The 21,752-nt window shown below is 38.2% G+C and overlaps 1 protein-coding gene across 1 annotated transcript in view; it reads right to left on the bottom strand.

The window, feature by feature from the left end:
• LOC308523056 (uncharacterized protein) overlaps window positions 1-21,752 on the bottom strand; it is a 113,751-nt gene that overhangs the window by 71,508 nt on the left and 20,491 nt on the right. Inside the window, exon 3 of the mRNA XM_081096721.1 lies at window positions 3,572-3,623. Coding sequence (XP_080952847.1) covers window positions 3,572-3,623 — 52 coding nt within the window. The remainder of the gene's footprint in view (window positions 1-3,571; window positions 3,624-21,752) is intronic.

Below are 21,752 nucleotides of genomic sequence, written 5' to 3'. Positions count from 1 at the left end.
GAAATGGAACATGAACTAGAAGAAACCAAGTGGTTTTCAGCTACTGGGATTTCAGCACTGGTATGATCTACTAGACCAACCTTCCTAACAACAGCCAAAGCTCAGTTACACAGTGAATTGCATGGGATCAGGATTATCTGGTGATATTTATAATTAGACTGAAACTATACCTAAAGGCTTTTACCAAGTTCAGAGTTGGAAGAAATAATATCTTGGGAAAGCAGATAACAATTCCCAGATGGCAAGGGGGATCTGTCACCTATCTTATCTGATTGGATAGCACTTTAATTGTGTGACCCCCCTCTGCCATCTACTATAAAAAAGATAAAGCACTCCCCTCTATTATACTCAAGACATGGTAAAAAGAAACCATATCATTGTTTTGCCCTGTACAAAGGTTAATACATTTTTAAAGCATAGAATTTTCCCTGGTGACAAAAGGGAAAGGGACTTTCCAACCCTCTCCATTCGCTCAGAGAATTTTCTTTAGAAAATGTGTAATTGTAAATTCTTTCTCCATCCCTTGAAGGTGCATGTCACCCTTTTCAGAAAGCGAAATAAGCCTCTTGCTTGTTTTATAACCCAGGAATGCTTTTCTTTATGGGCCTTAGAGCCATCTCTTTGAAATGTAAACATCAAGGAAGACATAGCCCCTTTCTGCCTGTCTCTGTGGGGATTCAACTAGGCACCTGGTTCCAAGTCCCAAGGACTTGCTTTCCATAGATATGGGAGACATTTCATTTTTTCCTTTGGGTAAAAACAAGTAGGTAACACGGGTAGCAACCCCAATTGCCAGGTGAATCCAGAATTAACTACGTGTACCTAGTGATGTTGTCCATTCATTATACTTGATGATAACATCATTTATCTTGAGAACATGTTTGTAATGGGTTGTACCTGTCTGGCTATATAAAAGGATGAAATTACTTTCTGTCTTTGCAATCTCTTTATCAGAGTTCCTGTTGTGTGTATCACAGTCTAGTTTAACGGTTATTCAATAATAAAATGGTTTAATTAATTTTTACCTTTGTAGACAGGATTCACTGGGTTGGCAGGTTTCTTTTTATTTATGTTCCCCAACACCCATAATAAAAATTGTTGTAGGAAATGAAAATGGCTCCTGATCAATTATTCCAAGATGAATAAATCATCATTTTGTACATCCTCCAAAATTTAGCTGGCATAGCCAGCAACCCTGTAAATCAAGTGATCATATTTAATCACAGAGAGCTTGACTGTGCGCCTGGACTGCCTTGAGAGAGTTCTCAGACTATCTGATTGGCTCTAATTTAAATAGTCAATGAGTACTTCAATGAGATTACTTTTATGGTGATGACAGGTAATTAATATCAACCTACGTTACACTTTTTCGAATAAAATATTTTGTGTTTATGTTTCAAAGTATAGGAATTCAAGACTTTGACCCATCCAGTCTGTACTGAGACTGTACTGTATGGGTAGTGATGCCAGATGGGAGGGGGGGTGGCAATCGTAGGATTATCTGTGAGCCTTTGCTTCACTTCCTTGTACAGGTAAGGTGGCCCTCTATTCATGTGTAAGTTTTCAAAACTATGCAGAGGCTTAATTACCAGTCTGTTCTGATCATCTTCTATCCACCCCATCGGTGAAGGAGTGATCCTGAACCTAAATAATATGAGGTAGACAAACATACAACATTTGACTTTGGACAGATGGGATTGGTAGTGGCTTATTCATCACACAGCCTCACAGCCCAGGAGAGGAGGGCACCACCTGCTACCCAGGGCCACGGGGGGTTATACTTGGGAGTAAAATGAATCAGCATAGGCTGGGGAGTCAGGCTTTGTAGTAACAAGAAGAGGTGGTGACCTTTGGTTCCCTCTGGAGGATAAAATTGGTTGGTTTAAATAATCTTGTGAGCAAAAAGGGGAGTGAAACCCATTTAGTTGAGGACTGGGTGGGATGCAGGTGGTCCTGCTGCTGGGTAACTAGCTGATGGACAGACCTTCCTGCTGAGTGGGGAGCAGATCAGGTGAGAGCAGGGGAATCTTGGCTAAGTCTTTTGGGCTCTGTGAGGCTCAAAGTTGTCACAGCAGCACTTAAAAATTTAGTTTTACAATACACAGTCCTAAATAGAGCATTTGGATTTGTCCTCAATAAGGAACTAAGTAATTTGAATATCTGGCGTATCTCAAAGAATGTAATTGAAATCATGGTTATGATACATACTGTTAATTGGGAATCAATTTTTAATGTTTTGCTGCTTATCCTATCACATATATTAATTTAAACAGTAATATATATATATATATATATATATATATATATATATTATTTTTTTTTTTTCCTAGAGGCCCGGTGCACGAAATTCGTGCACTGGGGGGAGGGGGGGGGGGTGTGGTGTCCCTCAGCCCAGCCTGCACCCTCTCGCAGCCTGGGACCCCTCGGGGGATGTCCAACTGCCGGCTTAGGCCCGATTAAGCCGGCAGTTGGACTTCCCTCTCACAATCTGGGATTGCTGCCTCCCAACCGCTCGCCTGCCTGCCTGCCTGATTGCCCCTAATCACTTCTGCCTGCCAGCCTTATCACCCCCTAACCACTCCCCTGCTAACCGGATCAATGCCTAACTGCTCCCCTGCTGGCCCAGTTGCCCCCAATTGCCCTCTCCTGAAGGCCTGGTGCCCCCCAACTGCCCTCCCCTGCAGGCTTGATTGTCCCCAACTGCCCTCCCCTGCTGGCCATCTTGTGGTGGCCATCTTGTGACCACATGGGGGCGGCAATCAATTTGCATATTACCTCTTTATTATATAGGATATACATATATGCACATATATATAAAAATGAGTACAGTTTTTAACACCCCAAGGAACACAGAAACATGATTTTAGTGCTATTTAATTCCACTTGGGGATTAAAACAAATAGTAGTTACATGATTCTTGATCAAATACTTTTGAAAAGTTATCTAGGTCAAGCAAATTATGATTTTTCTCTGAGTATTTGCAAAATTTCAGTATTATTGCAAAATGGTTACAATAAAAATACAGGGTGGAGGAAAAGTACATTTATAGTTGTGGGTATGCTAAATACAGAGTTTATTCTTGTATTATTATTTATTCATTATTGCATTATTTTCCATATGAATGACTGTAAAACCTACTTTTCCCCCACAATGAATAATGAGGAAAGCTAATCAGAGAGATTAATATGGGAGAAGCATGTTTCAAATTTAACTGGTTTTAAAGCCACACTCATACTCATTATTGTATTTTAAAAAGGGGCTTATGTTCAAAAGACCACTATTTTGGTTTTGATAACATTTTTAAGTATAATAATTACTTTAAAAATCATTATGTTATGCCAAGAGAAAAATTTGTTCAAATATAAAATTTATTGCAAAATGTGTGTATATACTTAAAAAAATAAATGTACAGTAATAGTGCAACTTAGACAATATAAATGTCATAAGTTCTTTGTATTCAAAAATGTTAGCAACTTTTTATAGTGAGATAAGTAACTATATGTTGGGCTTCATGAAACAAAATTTTGCTAAGATTCCACTAAGAAATATGAAAACACATTAAATAATTTACCTTTTTGGTAGAGATTTTCTTCTCTCTTTCAATAGTCATGGGAACATCTGTCCTATAAAATACAAAATGTAAGCTGAATTAATCAAGCAGATGTCTATTTGGAACGCAATATGTCAAATTTATAGCAAAACCCTAAACTCAATTAGAAGAAGAATTAAATTCCTTTTCCTGAAAATTAATAAAAAAACAACTTACTTGCATGATTTAAGAAAAAAACAGAAGAGTAAATATGAACTCATAAAAGAAAATTATGTCATATAAACAGAGTACAGATCTTGGCCACAGAAGCTGAATTCCAGCCTGATTATGTATTCATTTTGGCAAGTCATAGCATGTTTTGGTTACATATGTTGGGTTCAGAATCTCCTTGCTTATGCTATCAAGAACTAGAAAAGGATTGGGAATGGAAATTAACTAAATTAAGAAATCCAATGTAATTGATATTTTATAAGAATAGTACAAAGCTTAAAGAAAATATAAGAAAATGTATTAATATGAATAACATGGTAAAATATCACTCATTGTAGAAGGTCATAAATTTATGAATTACATATAAATAAGAAAGAGGTAAAAAATCAAATTGAATATGGATAATGCAGTGATATGACATATATTAAACAGTAGTCCTTCTCTGATTGAGGTCATTTTATTTCATATATATCCCAGCTTGTAAGGAGCCTGTGGGTGACAATGAAGAAAGACCTATCCCTGTGGTCTAATCATTGCTAACAATAAGCGGGTGACAAAAGATGCAGGCAGCATAGTCTCAAGTCCCTCTGAAGTGTGAGTTCTGGGAGTATTTTTCACCAAGGACAAAAAAAGAAAGTTGAATTAAAATAGGAGGAAGAAAATATATTTCATTACGTACAGAAAGATTAAGAGTCATCACATAATTAATCAAACTATAAAACAATAAATGAAACTAACAAAGAAGTATCTGTTTAGAAGTCTTATTCATTGTAGTATAAAATTTCTCCTAACTCAATAACAGTGTCAGTATCTATTTTTGGAAATCAAAACACAGGGTTCTAACATACATTTTTAATGGCACATTTCCTCCCAGGATCCTCTGTAATTTGAAACAGAGCAAGGGAATTTCTATCTTCAATGGCAACTCACCTTTTTAAACACTTATCACCACAGCCGATTTGTTATAATAACAGACTTTGCACAAATATGACATTTTAAAATGGTTTACTATGAGAGTATCAATTGCAAATGCAACTCTTGTCTGATGGTATTATTTGCCCAGATCTGCTACTTATCTTGTACACACACACACACACACACATACATATGAAAGTGCATGTACATATAAAAGTATATGATACCACATCTATCCATATCCTATCTAATAAAAGAGAAAAATGGTAATTGGCGTACAGCGATACCGTTTTCATTGGCTAATCAGAGCTATATGCAAATTAACTGCCAACTAAGATTGGCAGTTAACTGCCAACTTGCATATGTAGGCACAATTTGCATATGCTAATTTGCATATGTAGGCACAATGCAGGGAGGCGAAAGGGAAAGCAGGAAGAAGCCCCCTGCCACTGACAGTGATTGAAAACCCAGGGGAGAGCTAAGAGCTGGGGGGCAGCCTTTGCCCTGCCCCCCAGCCATGATCAGAGAATCAGGCGCCTTTGCCGCCCTGGCCAGTGATAGCAGGAAACAGGGGTGGAGCCAGCGATGGGAGCTGGGCACGGTCGAAGCTGGCAGTCCCAGGAGCTAGGGGTCCCTTGCCTGGGCCTAAAGCGAAGCCCACGATTGCGGCGCCCCCCGCTGCCACTGCAAGTCCCCGCTGCCCGGGCAGGACGCCTAGGCCAAGGGCGGAGCCTGCAACCGCGGGGAGCTGGGGGTCCCCTGCCCAGGCCTGACACCTCTGCCAGAGGCCTCAGGCCTGGTCAAGGGGCCGATCCGGGGATTGGTGATCGGAGGGTGATGAGGGTCAACTCCTCTGGCCGAGGCATCAGGCCTGGGTGGGGGGCAGAGCCGGGGATTGGGGGGATATGATGGTCCCCTTGCCCAGGCCTGAAGCCTGGGTCAGAGGCGTCAGGCTTGGGAGGGGGGTGGAACAAGCGATCAGAGGGAGATGGGGGTCCCCTGCCTAGGCATGATTCCTGGGCCAGAGGCCTCAGGCCTGGGCGGGGGCCAGAGCCAGTGATCGGGGGGAGATGGGGGTCCCCTGTCCAAGCCTGACACCTCTGGCGGAGGCGTCAGGCCTGGGCAAGGGGCCGATCAGGTGATCGGAGGGTGATGGGGGTCAACGCCTGAGGGCTCCCAGTATGTGAGAGGGGGCAGGCTGGGCTGAGGGACACTCCCCCCCCCCCACACCCAGTGCACGAATTTCGTGCACCAGGCCCCTAGTCCTATCTAATAAAAGAGTAACATGCAAATTAACCATCACTTCGCAATAAAGATGGCGACGCCCAAAGCCAATAAGGAGGGGATATGCAAATTGATGTGGCAAAGATGGCGGTACCGGCCAGAGCCATGGAGCCAAGCTGGTGGAGAGTGGGCGTGGGAGGCTTGGCTTCCTTGGTCGCCCCAGGCGGCTCTGTGGCCACTGCCTAGACAAAGCCATAGTGGCAGGGCTGAGGCAGAGGCAGTTACTGGTGATCAGGCCAGGAGGGGAGGGCAGTTGGGGGCAATCAGGCTGGCAGGGGGGGACAGTTGGGGGTGAGCAGGCCACCAGGGGCATGTCAGTTGGGGGCAAGCAGGCCAGCAGGAGGGGCAGTTTGGGGCAAGCAGGCTGGCTGGCAGAGTGGTTAGGGGCAATCAGGCAGGCAGGCAGGCGAGCAGTTAGGAGCTAGCAGTCCCAGATTGCAGGAGGGATGTCAACTGCCAGTTTACCGATAATCGGACATCCCCCAGGGGTCCCAGATTGGAGAGGGTGCAGACGGGGCTGAGGGACACTCCCCCCCCCCCCCCCGCATGAATTTCATGCACCAGGCCAATGAATTTCATGCACCAGGCCACTAGTATATATTCCAAATATATATACAAATATCATATATATATAAATATAAATATCATATATATATATATCCCAAGTGATCTTGCTGTAATCTCAGCTGGGGAGAAACCATGGGCTCTTACATTCTCTCATTGTTCTCAATTGGTAAATGAGCTCAAGCCTCTCGGGATTGTTTCTTAGACAACACCTTCAACTGAGATGCCATGGCCTAACTGTAACTTATTTTTACCAGGTAATGAGCTGGCAGGTTATTTTTCCCTTCCAGGCTGTAATTTTTAAAATCAAAGGGTATCGCTTTCATTTTATGTGCCGTGTGAGCAGCAAAGTACTGGGTACACAAATTTAAATGGGTAGAAAAAGGGAGGGAGAGAGAAAGGAGGGAAAGATAGATGCAGGGCAGAAGGCTTCAGGGGATCTTTTGCTCTTGTCCGAGGTACACGAGAGAAATGTTCAGTAATCGCTGGACTAGGATAAAAGCCAGCCTTGAGGAAGAATAACAATACCTGGTATATTTCCAATAATTCCAGAATTTTCTTCAGTCTCCCATGATGCAGAAGACAAAGATCAGGGCCAGTAAGCACCTCCATTGACTGGAAAAAGAAACTAAGCTACTTAGGAAAAAAATGGTTCTGCCAAGATCCAGCCCCACATATACCTGCAGCTCCCTATTCTTCAAACTCATCTTCCAACTCTCTATCTCCTTTATTTACATTTATTTCTCTCCTCACCAGGACCTTAGATGCAGAGAAGTGATGGTGCAAAGGAGTAAAGTAAATTCCAAAGCAAATTCTCACCCAGCTCTCTAGTTCCAAATGAGGGAAATGTCCTCTTGGAGGTGCTAATATCTGCCTCGCTCAATGATAATCACTTCTATTCCTATTTTTAAAAATATCAAACTAAAAGCAAAAACAGAAATAGAAATCAGGCCTACAGGTTCCAAACCAAGGCAGGAATGTGGTATGTGTATAAGACACAAATTTGATTAAGCCATAATGAAATAATGGACTGGACTCAGGAACATCAAATGTCACACTCGTGAGAGCCACCAGTGTGGGGTGGCCGTTCTGTAAGCAGTATTTCAATCATCCCAGAATGTGGTCTTGGACTTCATCCAATCAGCTGTGGAAGCAAAGGGCTGAGGTAAGAGCTCTTAGGTCCAGTTTGATGTGATTTCCTCCCAGGACCAATGATCAGAAAAACTAGTAAAGCCCTGGCTGGTGGCTCAGTTGGTTGGAGCATCATCCTGTCCTGTACATTGAAAAGTTGTGGGTTCGATCCCCAGTCAAGGAACATTCAGGAGGCAACCAATTGATGATTCTCTCTCATATCTGATTTCGCTCTTTCTCTGTCTGTGTGTCTCTGTCTCTCCCTTCTTCTCTCTAAAAAAATAAAAAAATAAAACCATATCCTCAGGTGAAAACAAAAAAACAAAAAAACAAAAGAAAACCTAGTAGAGTGATAATGGAAATGTAGACTTTTTGGTTTTGTCTTTTGTATAAAAACTGGTGCAAACTGGTTTTCTTTGCATCAATTAAACTATTTGGTATACTGTGTAGTTACAAGGAAGTGTATTCACCTGCTTGATTAATCCAGTTTCTCACCTAACACTTACTGATTATATGCACAAGAAATGTTGCTTGGGATTCTAAGGAATAAAGCAGATATGTAAATGGCATTTTCTTCAAGCTCTCAGGTTATAATATATGAACATAAGAAATTACAATACACTTCTGAATAATGTATACAGAAATAGAGACTAGTGATAATGCTAGATCTATGCACTAAAGAGAGACAGGATTGCAGCACAGGGGAATGCAAAGGAGGAGACTGTATTTTCAGTTTAGAAATGTAAATTGAAGTTCATGTTTAATGTGACATTTGAGCTAGAGAGAAGGAAGAGTTTGCATTACAGTTTAAGAAAAAGAAAAACAGATACCCCAGACAAAAAGAACAGCAGGAGCAAAAGCACACAGACAGGAAAATTTTACTTTCAATTCTAAATAGCTTATAGTCCAGTAGGACCAGTGTCTGTGCTGTAGAAGTGCAAATAATGAGAAAACCACTTAAATGGGTTTTTGGGTTCAGAGTACAGCACACAAGAATGACTAATATATATGGGCATCATTCTATAGGCAATGGGGAGACATTAAATATTTTCGAACAAGGAAATGATATAATAAGTCATGCTCTTCAGGAAATTAATCTGGCAGCCAGCTCTGGGAACATAGAATAGGAAAAGATGGAGATAGAGAGGACAGTGAGAGGGAGGCTACTGTGGCCCCCCAGAGTTTCTGCAAGGAAGGAGAGTCACTGGGAGATGAATGAGAGACATTTTGGATGTTAACCAAATGATATTTTACAAGTGAATGGAGGTGGGACTAAAAGAGAAAAATAGTCAAAATGATAATTAACTAATGATAATTAACTAACCAGTACTTTGATGTCCCAAAGTACTTTTTTTTTTTAAAGAAGAGATTCTGTCAAAAGAAGTGTGATATTCCTGAGAGATAAAAGTGATGTATTATTATGCCACTAAGAACTTTGATACAGGGATCGTATTTGATCTTTTGAAATTAATTATTGCTTTTGAACAAGGAATTAAAAGCCTTAATTGCAACGTTTTTGTCACCTGACTTCTTTTTTATTAAATTTGTTGGGGTGACTGACATTAGTTAATAGGGTCATATAAGTTTCAAGTGTACATTTCTATGATATAGAATCTGTATATTACATTGTGTGCCCACCATCCAAAGTCAAATAATCAAATCATTAAAATCATCACTTGACTTTCCAAGGAGGGAAAAAGAAGACATTTTTCTGCATAAATTTCCTTAAGACTGGATGGAGTGGTATGAGAAAAAAAGGTAGATTTTCCCCTCTTCTTCATATAGAAATTCTAAACCTCAAAAATGTACCCAAAGGACTCCTGGACAGAGATACTGTTCAGTTTTCTTCGCTTGTTTTCATGTTTGGGTCTGTCAACTCAGTAGCTTAATAGCAGATGAAGATCCAGTCTGCATAAGAGTGAAAGTTAACCTTCGGGAAGCATGCAGAATACTGTGGTTCCTCTGTTTATCCAAAATCCTTTTCTCCCACATGCTGGTGTCAACTGCCACCCCCACCACGTGATCTCATAAAGTCCCCTGACCACCAGGCCCCTTCCCTCCTTCCCTCCTTCCCTACAGAGCTTTCCTAGGAGTACAGGTCTCCATCACGTGTCCATAGTTCCTCCAGACCTCTGAGGACTGGCTTCCTGCAGGGTGAGAGCTAGTTCTGAGGAAAACCTGTCAACCCTAACCACTTACAACTGAGAGAGAGAGAGAGAGAGAGAGAGAGAGAGAGAGAGAGAGAGAGAGAGAATCTCAAAACATTGAGAGTAGTTATTGTTGGGGGTGAGGGAGGAGGGTGTAGAACATAGTGTGTGTATGTGTGTGTGTGTGTGTGTGTGTGTGTGTGTGTGTGTGACCATGTTGTGGGAGCTATTGAAAAATCCAAAGGCATAAACTTCAAAAATCCAATAAACTAGTTTAAAAATTTATAAGAGCAGTTCAGAAAGCACACAAAAGGGGTGTAGAAAGTATCAGATGGCATAGTGGTCAAATTCACAGATGTTAGAATCAGCAGCCTGGGAACCCCGTTCTGGTCCTTACTGACTGTGAAGAATGGCAAGTTACTTCCACTAAATAGCCTGTCTCTTCGTCTACACAATAGGTAAGAGAATAGTATTAACTCTCACTTTTATTTGGGAGGTAAAGTGAAATAATATACATTTGTGTCTTGAAGACACTGGTTGGCACACCCGAAGCTTGGCACACATAGTCATTAACCCTGAGCTTCATCATGGTGGTTGCTTTGATTTCCCTTTCTCTGTCTCTCCTTCCTCCTTCTATTCATCTCATGGTGAAGGATTGGTTTCAAGGCTTATGCTCTCACAAACTGTCCCCTGTGCCTAATATTGGTGAGAAAGTCAGGACTGTCCCAGCCTCATGGTATAATTTTCCACCATCCAACAGGGCAAAGCTAATTGGTCCCTAAGGGATTTCTTTTCCACAACTAAATTATTTGGCCAAGCTGTAGTATTATTTTTCTTTAGAAAATAATTCATTATAGATGCCAAATTTGAACCAAGATATGAAAATACATTTTAGACTATTTATATTTTAAAATAAAATTAGTCTACATTTATCCTTGTCACCAGGGAGTACTTCCCTGTGTGAATAACGAACATGCACACATTTGTAATACTGTGGATAGAATTCCTCCACTCCACAGTTAACCTAAATGCGATGCTCTCTATTCCTGCACTATTTTTCTATGTACTAGATACTGTGGGAACTACAGGAAAAGTGTAAAGTCAGAACTGCCTTCTTTTCATCTTTCCCACCACCTGCCTCTCTGAAACTGCCCTGGTTCCTGCCAAACTTCTAATCAATTTCAAAAAAAAAACAAAACAAGTCTGTTTGCTATGGCCTTTGGCACCTTCTCCAGTACTCATGCAAACATATACGCAAATGTACTGACTGGCTTGTGTATAAGGTTACTTTTTTCATTGTGTGTAACTGTGAGAATATACTGTACATACAGTTTGCTACCTTTTGTTTTTCTCACTTAATACGTCATGGAATGCCACCCCCACCTCTACCGCCCTGTCAGCTGAATAGTTCAAGGCATTGCTTGTAATGACTATTTAAATTCCCATTGTCTGAATGGGCTACATTTATTCAACAAATTTATTAATAAACACTTACCATTTTGAATTGTTTATCTCTACAAATAATGCTATGATTAACATTTGTATAAGTATTATCCACATGTCCTGGACTTTTGCTTCTCTGGAAGCATAAATCTGAGAGGGATTCTGGATAAAATATTATGATTGCTCCGTGAAAGAATATTTAAATTAAAAAAAGAAATTTATGGAAAAATATTTTGGAAGAACTGGTAGATGTGCAGGATAAAGGAGGAGACATTCATAAGTAGTGAGTTTCAGGAGGGCGTGTGAGAAAAAGCTAAGAGAGGAGTTTACCCTTAAGCTATTCTAGCTTGGTTAGAATAGTAATGAGATGCTCAATTTAAAGATGTGGGGGAAGGGAGAATTCCCATTTCTCTCTTGGTTTTTATGGCTGGTTGCATTAAAATAAAATAAGGTAGATTAACAGGAGAAAATTAAGTATAATGTGTGTGCACAGGTGAATTCACAGAAGCATGAAAATTCCAAAGACAGTAATGTAAAATGAGGTGCAGATGTCAATCCAGATTATGGAGGTCAAGATCTGGGACCTCAAATGAAAGTAAAACAATTCACAGGGAGATGAGAAGAGTTCATGTTTCCTAAACAAATGCTTGCCGCCCCATCTAGAGACACTGAGTCACAAGAAGGACTTTATCAAAGGGGCCTTGATAGTTTCTTCTTTGTCTATAAATTTTTCTTCCTAGAATTGCTCTGCATATATCCATGTAAACTGCCACTATTCTAGTCAAGTTATCATGATTTCTCACCCAGACAGTGGAAAACCCTCACACACCCATTCTAATTCAGTAAGGCTGATTTGGGGCAAGTTCAAGCCTCAGCCAGTGTCTCCCTACCTGATCGCTTTCTCTGCTCTTACAGATCCAAATATTAAACACGTCCTAGGAGGCCCTCAAGGTTCTGGCCTTTAGTGGCATCGTCTGTGTGTAGTGGTCCTTATTTTTGTGCTGGTGCCACACAAGGCACTGGAAGTTCTTGTCCTTCTGCCCTTCACTTCCTCTTCCTGGAATGACTTCTCCCCCTTTTTCTCTAGTTAGTTCCTCTTCTTCCTTTAGAATTTAGCTCAATTCTCACTCCTCAGGGACATGACTCCTCTAGTCTTTGACTTCTAAAGTAGGTATCATAGCTTCCAAGTACCATTTATTACACAAATATTAGGCTTTAAGCTCCATGATACCCAAAACTATCACTATTTTGTTTTTAAATTTTGTCTCTAGTGCCTCAGACATATTTGATGATTAGTAAATATTTTTGAAAGTCCAAGAGCTCAAAATGTAATTAAAACTATTATAAGCAGAGTGAAAGATAAATAGTAAAACATTTATAGTCAGAGTAAGAATTTCCATCTGAGACTTAAGTGTAGAGTCAAAAAAAAAATCTAGTTAAAAATAACAAAAGGAGAAATGTTGCTCATAGTGTGATACCACCCAATGGGAAAAGTGGAAGCAGAAAAGTCAGGAGTATAGATTTTACTCAGGTAGATCAATGGATAAATTAAATGGATGAATTTGAGAATCCAGCTTAGAAAAGCACCTGATGAGTCTCTGTTCCAGAGATTTCTTTAGCCAATAACTTTTCAGCACAGCTAAGTCTAGTGGAATATAAAAGGATTCAAACTAGGAAAAAAAAATTAAATTTGTTGTTCAAACTTTCACTTAAGGTAAGGGAATTGAGGGGGGCAGGGAGATGGTTTGATTGAGGGAAAGTAGCCATGTGGTGGCAGAGGAGGGATCAGATATTGCCTAAATGCAGTGGTAACACTTCTTTAAAATCTTTGAGCATCTTGAAAGATGTGATTGAGTTATAAAATTAATGGTTTATAAGCCTATTATTGAGTTCAATGAAATCTCTACTAGTGCTTTTAAAGCAGTTATTTCCTGATCTCTTCTGAGCTTATTCACCAAATGAACAGTTGAATGCATTTCTAATCAACTGCAAATTCAAATGCAAAATGATAATTTGATCCATTAAAAAAAAAAAGATAGTGGCTTTCAAATGTATCATTATTGTTACACTTATATTCCAATGGGAAAATACCAGCAAGACTTGCTGCTAAGTTTCTTTTGCTGATATACTTTAATGGGGTATATTTAAAGGCATAAAATCAAATATATATTTAAGTGTTTTTGAAAAAAATAGTTTCTCTAAATCTTAGTTGTGTAGGTTGATGGGAGAATTAAAAACAAACTTCTTTTTTTTCTAAATTATTCCTTTTCCTGATATATTTCTAGAGGTATAAATTGAAGGGAGTATTGAATGAATAGTCATTTGTTATACCCATTCTGCAATGCATGTAGAGGAGTGTTTAAGAACACTTGTAATGAAAACGTTTCTAAGAACAATTTTTAAAAAGCAATTGTCAATGATTATTTTTTGAGGTTGCCTACTGTTATCTACAAAAGAATTACTGAGGAAAAAAGAAAGATTCATAATTTATAAATATATCTAACCACTGTGCTGTACACCTGAAACTAATATGAAATAATATTGCATGTCAACTAAGAATGAAAAATAAAATAGAAAAAGTAATCATGCCCCTCTATTAAAATTTAGAGCCTTAAGAAAAAAGCTGTAATTTTGTATTTTGACTTCTAATATCAAATTAAGGTCACAGATTTTATGACAATAATTATAATAATCATCATTCCCTTTGATAATTTTTACAAAAAATATTAATCTAAAATAGTTTTAATGTGAAAAAATTGATTTTTGTATTTTTATGTTTCTAAAGTAATACAGAAATCAAATGTAAAAATGAAAATTAAACAATTGAAAAGAGAAGTAAATACATTAAATTAGTAAATATAGCCTTAACCAGTTTGGCTCAGTGGATAGATTATCGGCCTGCGGACTCAAGGATCCCAGGTTCGATTCCGAACAAGGGCATGTACCTTGGTTGCGGGCACATCCCCAGTGGGGAGCGTGCAGAAGGCAGCTGAATCGATGCTTCTCTCTCATCGATGTTTCTAACTCTCTATCCCTCTCCCTTCCTCTCTGTAAAAAATCAATAAAATATATTTTTTAAAAAATGAAGAAAATCACTTTGTATACTTTATATTAAACTTGTAATAAATTTCATAACTAAATAGCATGTGAAGTGCCTATTTCTTCCATAAATTTATATTGTGCATTTTATAAACAAAACATGCACATATCATAATAAAAATATAATTTTATTAATAATAAAACCAGCACCTTGACATGAAAAGTGTGCTTATCAAAGTTGATACATATGCTCATATTAAGTAAAAAAAAAATATATATATATATATATATATATATATGTTAAACTGAAGAGCTTTATCCCTAGAAGAGATATTTCCTGATCTCTTCTGAGCTTATTCACCAAATGAACAATGATTAAAAAAATAATTTCATAAGATATTTAGTATTCAATATCATGTTCACTTACAAAACACATGTGCAGTAAAACTGTCAAATGAAACAGGCCTGGAAGGTCTGTGACCTTCAACTATATATTTTTAATGTGCTCATAATTACTTAGTAATATAATTACTTGATAGCATTGAATATAATGAATATAGGTGCTAAAGGGGGCTTTAGAATTTTAGACTCATAAACTTGGTTCCATAGGACTTAATTTTATCCATATATAAGGATGGCCTTGAACTTTATACAGAGGAATTCAGTACCAGGTATTGATGACATAGAAGAACTAAAACTCCAAATTAGGGACAAGGAGGTTACCTAGAGATTAACAAAAGGAAGAAGCCACTGCCATCCCTGCGCAGGAAAGACAAAGCTATACTAGACTAAAGGAGTGGTGCCAGTCCTATAGGACCAACAAGAAATTGGAATCGGGCACTTGGTCCGTCAAGACCTGGAACATAAAGGAAATGTAACTGCAGCCAGAGATGCTGCCCAGGACTGAGTGGGATCTGGTTTTTCCTCCCCTGTTATGGTCTGTTGCTGCCTTTGACTATACTTAGCCATGGGGGCCTAGGAAGTTGGGCAGCATAATTGCTAAGGCTTAGCTCTGTTGCAATTTAAAAAAAAAAAAATTGAGGAAAGGACTGGATCTGAAAAGATAAAGGCCAACACTGGGCACAGCCACCATATTTTCTACTTAGGTTCTATTCTCACTATTCTCTATATATAAACTCTTATGTGAGAGCCCCATCATTCTATATATCATGATGCAATGGTCAATTCAAGAGGGAGTGTGCTTTTAACAGTGGTGCTGAGATACTGTGATAGCCACATAAAAAAGAATGAAGTTAGACCCCCTACCTCCCGCTGTACTTTAAAATTAACTAAAAATGGATCACTGACTTAGCATCAGAGCTGAATTACACAATTCTTAGAAAGGAAACAAAGGAGTAATCTTTGTGGGAATAAGTTAGATGGTGGTTTCATGGAAACTACACCAAAAGACTTAAGCAAGAAAAGATAATTTTGCTTCACTGAAATTATCGAATATAATATGTCTTTAAAGAATATTATCAGAAAACTGCAGAGATAGCACACTGAATAAAAGAAAATATTTGCCATCATATATCTGATAAGGGACTTGTACCTGAAATATACAGAGAACTCTTACAAATACTCAGCAACAGAAAGACAAATAACCCAATTAAAATACGGGCAAGGCATTTGAAGAGAGTTGTCTAAAGAAGTTATACAAATAAGCACAATATACAAAAGTACATGGAAATATGCTGAATTATTCATTAGGGAAATGCAAAGTCAAATCACTTCACACTCACTAGGATGGCGAAAATCAGTCAATAACAAGTGCTGACAAGGATAAGAACACTCATACACTGCTGGTGAGAATAGAAAACGATGCAGAGGCTTTTGGGGGGGAAAAATGACAGTTCCTCAAAATTTTAAAGTAGAGTTACCATAAGAGTTAGCAGTTCTATCCTTAGCTAGTACCCAAAAGAAATGAAAACTAGGTCCACACAGAAACTTGTACACTAATGTTCACAGGAGTACTATTCATAATAGCCAAAACTGTCCATCAACAAAGTAATATACAAAGTTGGGTCTATCCATACAATGGAGAATTATTCATCCATAAAAATAAAGGAGGCAGTGATGCATCCTACAACATGAATAAAAGTTGGAAATATTATGCTGAGTCAAAGAAGTTGTTTAAAAAGAGCCCATACTGTATAATTGCATTTATATGCAGTATAAAATTGGCAAATCTATGGAGATTGCTTGTCTACAGAAAGGAGGGGGAAAGTGTTCACTGGTTCTGGGGCATGAGGCGTGACTACTAATGCCCAAGCTTCCTTTTGGGGTGTTAAACATGAAAACTACTGAAAACTACCAAGTTGGATACTTTGAATGGTAAATTCTATAGTATATGAATTATTTCTCAATAAAGCCGATAAAAAGAGCTTTTACCTGAAAAGTTGACATTTCTAGGTAAAAGAAAGATCTTTTGAGTCCCCTCCATCAAAAAGGTATTCGTTATGTTTCAGTAACCTAAAATAGTTAAGATCATATTTTGAAAACTGGCAATAGTAGATTAAAAAATATTTGATTTTTCACAAGTACACATTGCATATGAAGATAGACACAACTGGAATGGGTTTGTTCAAATTCTTACTGATGATGTTGCTATGAAAATCAACCAAATTTACAGGAGGAAAAATGAATGTTTGCTTGTGTCTGATGCATCACATCATATTGCTACGCTCTGCACTTAATCAGTTGCCTATCTCCATTTATTTTTATAACCTCGCTCTTCATTTTCTTCATGGCTAAATTGCATGATATGTGTTGTTCTGCTTCAGGAAGAACCATCTGTTGTGTAATTATCACCAGGGGCTAACCATTATCTCAAGGTGCAGATATTCAGCATTACAGGTAATATAAATGCATAATTTACTGTGTCTACATGCCTAATTGAAAACTCAAATGTATCCAGCTAGAACCATATGTGATCAAGAATTCTGGGCTTTGAGAAATAGCATCTTGCTCTCAAACTTGCAAACAAAATAACTTTTAAACTGCAAAATTTACTGAGCAAAATTTGAAAAATGACAGATTTGGGGACTTTGAGACAATTGCACTTAACTCAAGAGAAATTAAAGGCAGAAAAATAGCACTTATGTAAACAGAGGAAATATAATATTCATTGACATATAGTCATAGATGACTTTGAAATTGTATTGCTGTTTGGAACATAGAGAGGGCAATTACAACATGTGGCAATTCCGATCAACATGGGCAGCGATCCTGGCCTTAATGTTATTTTATTTTTCTTTCTGAACCACTGCTTAAGCTAGAGGGAAGAAAAAAAGGATAAAGATGAGAGTTAACTACTGAGGATATTTTCTGATATATCATATTCTAAATTTAGTCTCTTGACACAGATTTCTGTGTACATTAGGCAAATTGTGTGTCAATATAAATGTTTCACTTTCATTAGGGAAACACAGATATATAGATATATGAGTTTTTATTTATAAAATATAAAATGAAAATAGAGGATATTCATTTCCATCTCGTACACTGTCTTTAAATATTCTGCTTAAAATTAATGCTTGTGTGGCTGGCTCTAAATTCTTTCTTATGCATTACTGAAACCTACACTAAATAAAATCATTTCAAAGTTTTGTACTGTGACATATAATGTACCCAACAGAAATTCATACCTGGTCTGCTCTTGTTATACTCCTGAATGCTGATAGCTACTCTCAGGATGGACACACCTTTAACATTCCTTGAAGTAAATCTCTAACTCTAGAATGCACACAGATAATAAGAGGTTTAATAGAAAAGGTAATATAAAGATGATATGTGTTGCTCTTCAGAGGTCCTCAAACTTTTTAAACAGGGGGCCAGTTCCCTGTCCCTCAGACCGTTGGAGGGCCAGACTATAGTTTAAAAAAAAAAAACTCTGAACAAATTCCTATGCACACTGCACATATCTTATTTTGAAGTAAAAAAACAAAACGGGAACAAATACAATATTTATATTTGCATGTGGCCCGCGGGCCGTAGTTTGAGGACCCCTGCTACATCATATGTCATTAAGGCAATACAAAGTAAAATAACAAGATACCTGTAACACACCTATTAGAATGGTCGAAATCTGGAATGCTGAGAACACTAAATGCTGGTGAGGATGTGGAGCAATAGGAACTCTCATTTATTGCTACTGGGAAAACAAAATGGTACAACCACTTTGGAGTTTGGTAGTTTCATACAAAACTAAACATACTTTTACCATATGCTCCAGGAATTGCACTCTTTGTTATTTACTCAAAGGGTTTGAAGACTTATGTCCACACAAACACCTGCATATGGATGCTTACAGCAGCGTTATGCATTACTGCTAAAATTTGGAAGCAACCAAGGTGTAACTTCAGTAGGTCAATGGATAAATAAACTGTGGTACTTTCAGATAGTGATATATTATTTAGCACCAAAAAGAGATGAGCTTTCAAGCCATAAAGAGACATTGAGGAACCTAAAATGCATGTTATTATGTAAAAGAGGTCAAACCAAAGACATGACATGCTCTATCATTCCAATATGATATTCTGGAAAAGGCAGATCTATAGAGAGAGTAAAAAGATAATTGGCTGTTGAGGTGGGGCTGGGAGGAGAATGAAGAGGTAGAGCACAGAGGATTTTTAAAGCAGTGAAACTCTTCTATATGATGCCATAATGATGGACACATGTCATTATACGTTTGTCAAAACCCATAGAATATGTAACACCAAGAGGGAGCCCTAAGGTAAACTATAGACTTGAGAGATAATGATGAGTCAATGCAGGTTTACCAATAGTAAAAATTGAGCAGCTCTAATAAGAGATGCTAATAGCAGAGGAGGCTGCTCATGTTTGGGGCAGTGGGTATATGGGAAATCTCTGGACCTTCCTCTCAATTTTGCTGTAAACCTAAAAGTGCTCTAAAAGTATTACCTTTTTTAAAACATCAAAAACATATGCACCTCTATGTCCACAGCCGCGCTATTTACAATAGCTAAGATCTGGAAACAGACCAAGTGCCCATCAGTAAACTATTGGATAAAGAAGCTGTGGTACATCTACACCAGGGAATACTATGTAGCAGTAATAAAGAAGGGTCTTTTACTGTTTGAGACAGCATAGAGGAACCTGGAGAGTATTATACTAAGCGAAATAAGCCAGTCAGAGAAAGACAAGTATCACATGATCTCACTCATATGTGGAATCTAATGAGTAAAATAAACTGATGAATAAAATAAACCAGCATGAAGAATTCAAAAAGTAATAGGAGGATAGACAGGATAAGAACAGGGAGAAGTGGCCTCATATTACCCAAGAAAGGAGAATTTAAATGACTTAATTACTACAACAGTGCCATTTTGCTAAAGCATTAGAAGATAAATTTATATTTCAAAGGCTTACTGCATGGGTGGAGAAAACAGAGCAATCCAACAGAGAACAGTAATTTCATGAATTTTTTGTTAACTTATAAAAACAGAAATAACATGATGAGGATTATAAAAAGATATTTAAATAAAGTTCAAGACAGGGAAACCAAATATGCATCTGACATTGAAGCAGCCATTAATGTTATAAAGATGCATAATTTTTTTAAAAAATCCATTAAAATTATTCTTCACAACAGAACTATTAATCAAATTGTAGTTTATTAATCTGTTGATTAATCTTCTGGTGAAGACTTTCTGTATTCAGCACTATGTACTATGGCAAAGAGTCATAAAAGTAAGCATATTTTGTTACCAAATAAATGGTATGTTTATTAAATAAATAAACATTATGGGATGTAGATCAATAAAATTAAAATAAGTTTTCAGGGCAAACTGCATTAAAATGTTTGGCAGCACTGTGTCTCCCTAAAGAAAAGTACTCTCAGACCATCCAGCCATGTTTGCCTCCTGGCTCAATGAATAAACAAGTAAGATGGAATGCTTTCCAACATTTGCATCTGTCATCGTGCTTGTTTTTCAAAATTATCTCTATATATAAAAGCCTAAGTGACCTGTTGACTGAACGACTGGATGACCGGTCGACTGGTCACTATGACTCGCACTGACCACCAAGGGACAGATGCTCAACACAGAATCGGGCTCCCTCCTGTCTGGATCAGGCCTCCAGGGATCATACGGAAACTGGCTATCTGACAGTGCCCGAGGAGTCCCAGATTATGAGAGGGCGCAGGCCAGGCCAAGGGACCCCACTGATGCACAGATTCGTGCACCAGGCATCTAGTCTAGTAATAAAAGGTCATCAAGCCATATATTTCTTTAAAAAAAAAAAAAAAAAAAAAAAAAAAAAAAAAGCTAACATTGTAGATGTGTCTGGCCATATTTTTATCTTCTTAATACACTTTTTTCTTCTTTTACTAAATTATATATTTCTTTAGAATGAAATTGCACTTCTATTCCCAGCAAGTATGAGGTTCTTGGCATAGAGCAGGTGAGAGATCATAAAAGCATGCATTAGTGCAGGGACTGAGGGAGGAGAGGACTCATTTTAGGAATAGGTGGTAAAATCAGTAGGTCTCTGTGATAAATCTACCACAAAGCCAGCAAACATCAAACTCTTCAGAAGCTTACTAATAGATGTAGAGTGAATGGTGCAACTGGGGCAGCTTCCCCAAAAGAAACGAAAAGCAAAGACATGACTGATGGTGGAAGACGTTCTATGCTGACATGTCCAGGTAACAAATCTGGGAGCAAGGGAGGGGTCAAAGATAAAATTACAGCCAGTATTCATGGAGGCCTTCTTCTAAGTACTTTACAAGCATCTAATTTAATGTTTACCAACTACCCTACTAGGGAAGTTTTATTTTTATCATATTCCACAGCTGAGGAAAAAGAAGCACAGGATTCTAAATAATACGCCCAAGTTTGCATAGCAAGTAGTGGAGGAGGCTGACTTTGAACCTGGGTTCGTAAACTCATTACTGCGCCTCACTGATGAGAGGAGGTTACTAATAAAGTCCCATAGGAGATGTGAGGGAGCAGGGACACAGATAACGGTTTATCCTAAAAGGAAGATGGCCCTAGACCCAAAGGAAAGGACATAAAGATGAGGGCAGATGCAGAAAGTGTTTAAAAGAGGTCAAACAGGGAGTTAAAGTGCTTGATGAAGAGGAAAGCAAGGCTGTCCCTAATGCTGAGGCAGGGTGAATATTGGGGTGTTACCCTGAAAACACTTGAATGCATGAGGAGAGAGCAGTAACTTTCATCATATTTCTCATGATGTCCCTGTGTAAGAAACATGAGAAAATCATTACAGTGACCATACGGTGATATTACTATATAAAAAGAAAAAATGAGGACTTTAAAAAAAAAATTCAGACTAGATCAGAATAACAGATGGATTATGTACTTCTGAGCTACATTATGCAAATTTGATTTTGAAAATCTCATAAAACCAAAATCAGGTTTTAAGGAATATAACATAAACATAAGAATTAAATTATACCTTCGTGTGCTAAGAAGTAAATCTAAGTA

This window comes from Myotis nattereri, assembly GCF_964212035.1.
Source record: "Myotis nattereri genome assembly, chromosome: 8".
In the NCBI taxonomy this organism is placed as follows: domain Eukaryota; kingdom Metazoa; phylum Chordata; class Mammalia; order Chiroptera; family Vespertilionidae; genus Myotis; species Myotis nattereri.
Note: the sequence above shows the minus strand (reverse complement) of the source record. Positions and strands in the feature narration are given on the sequence as shown.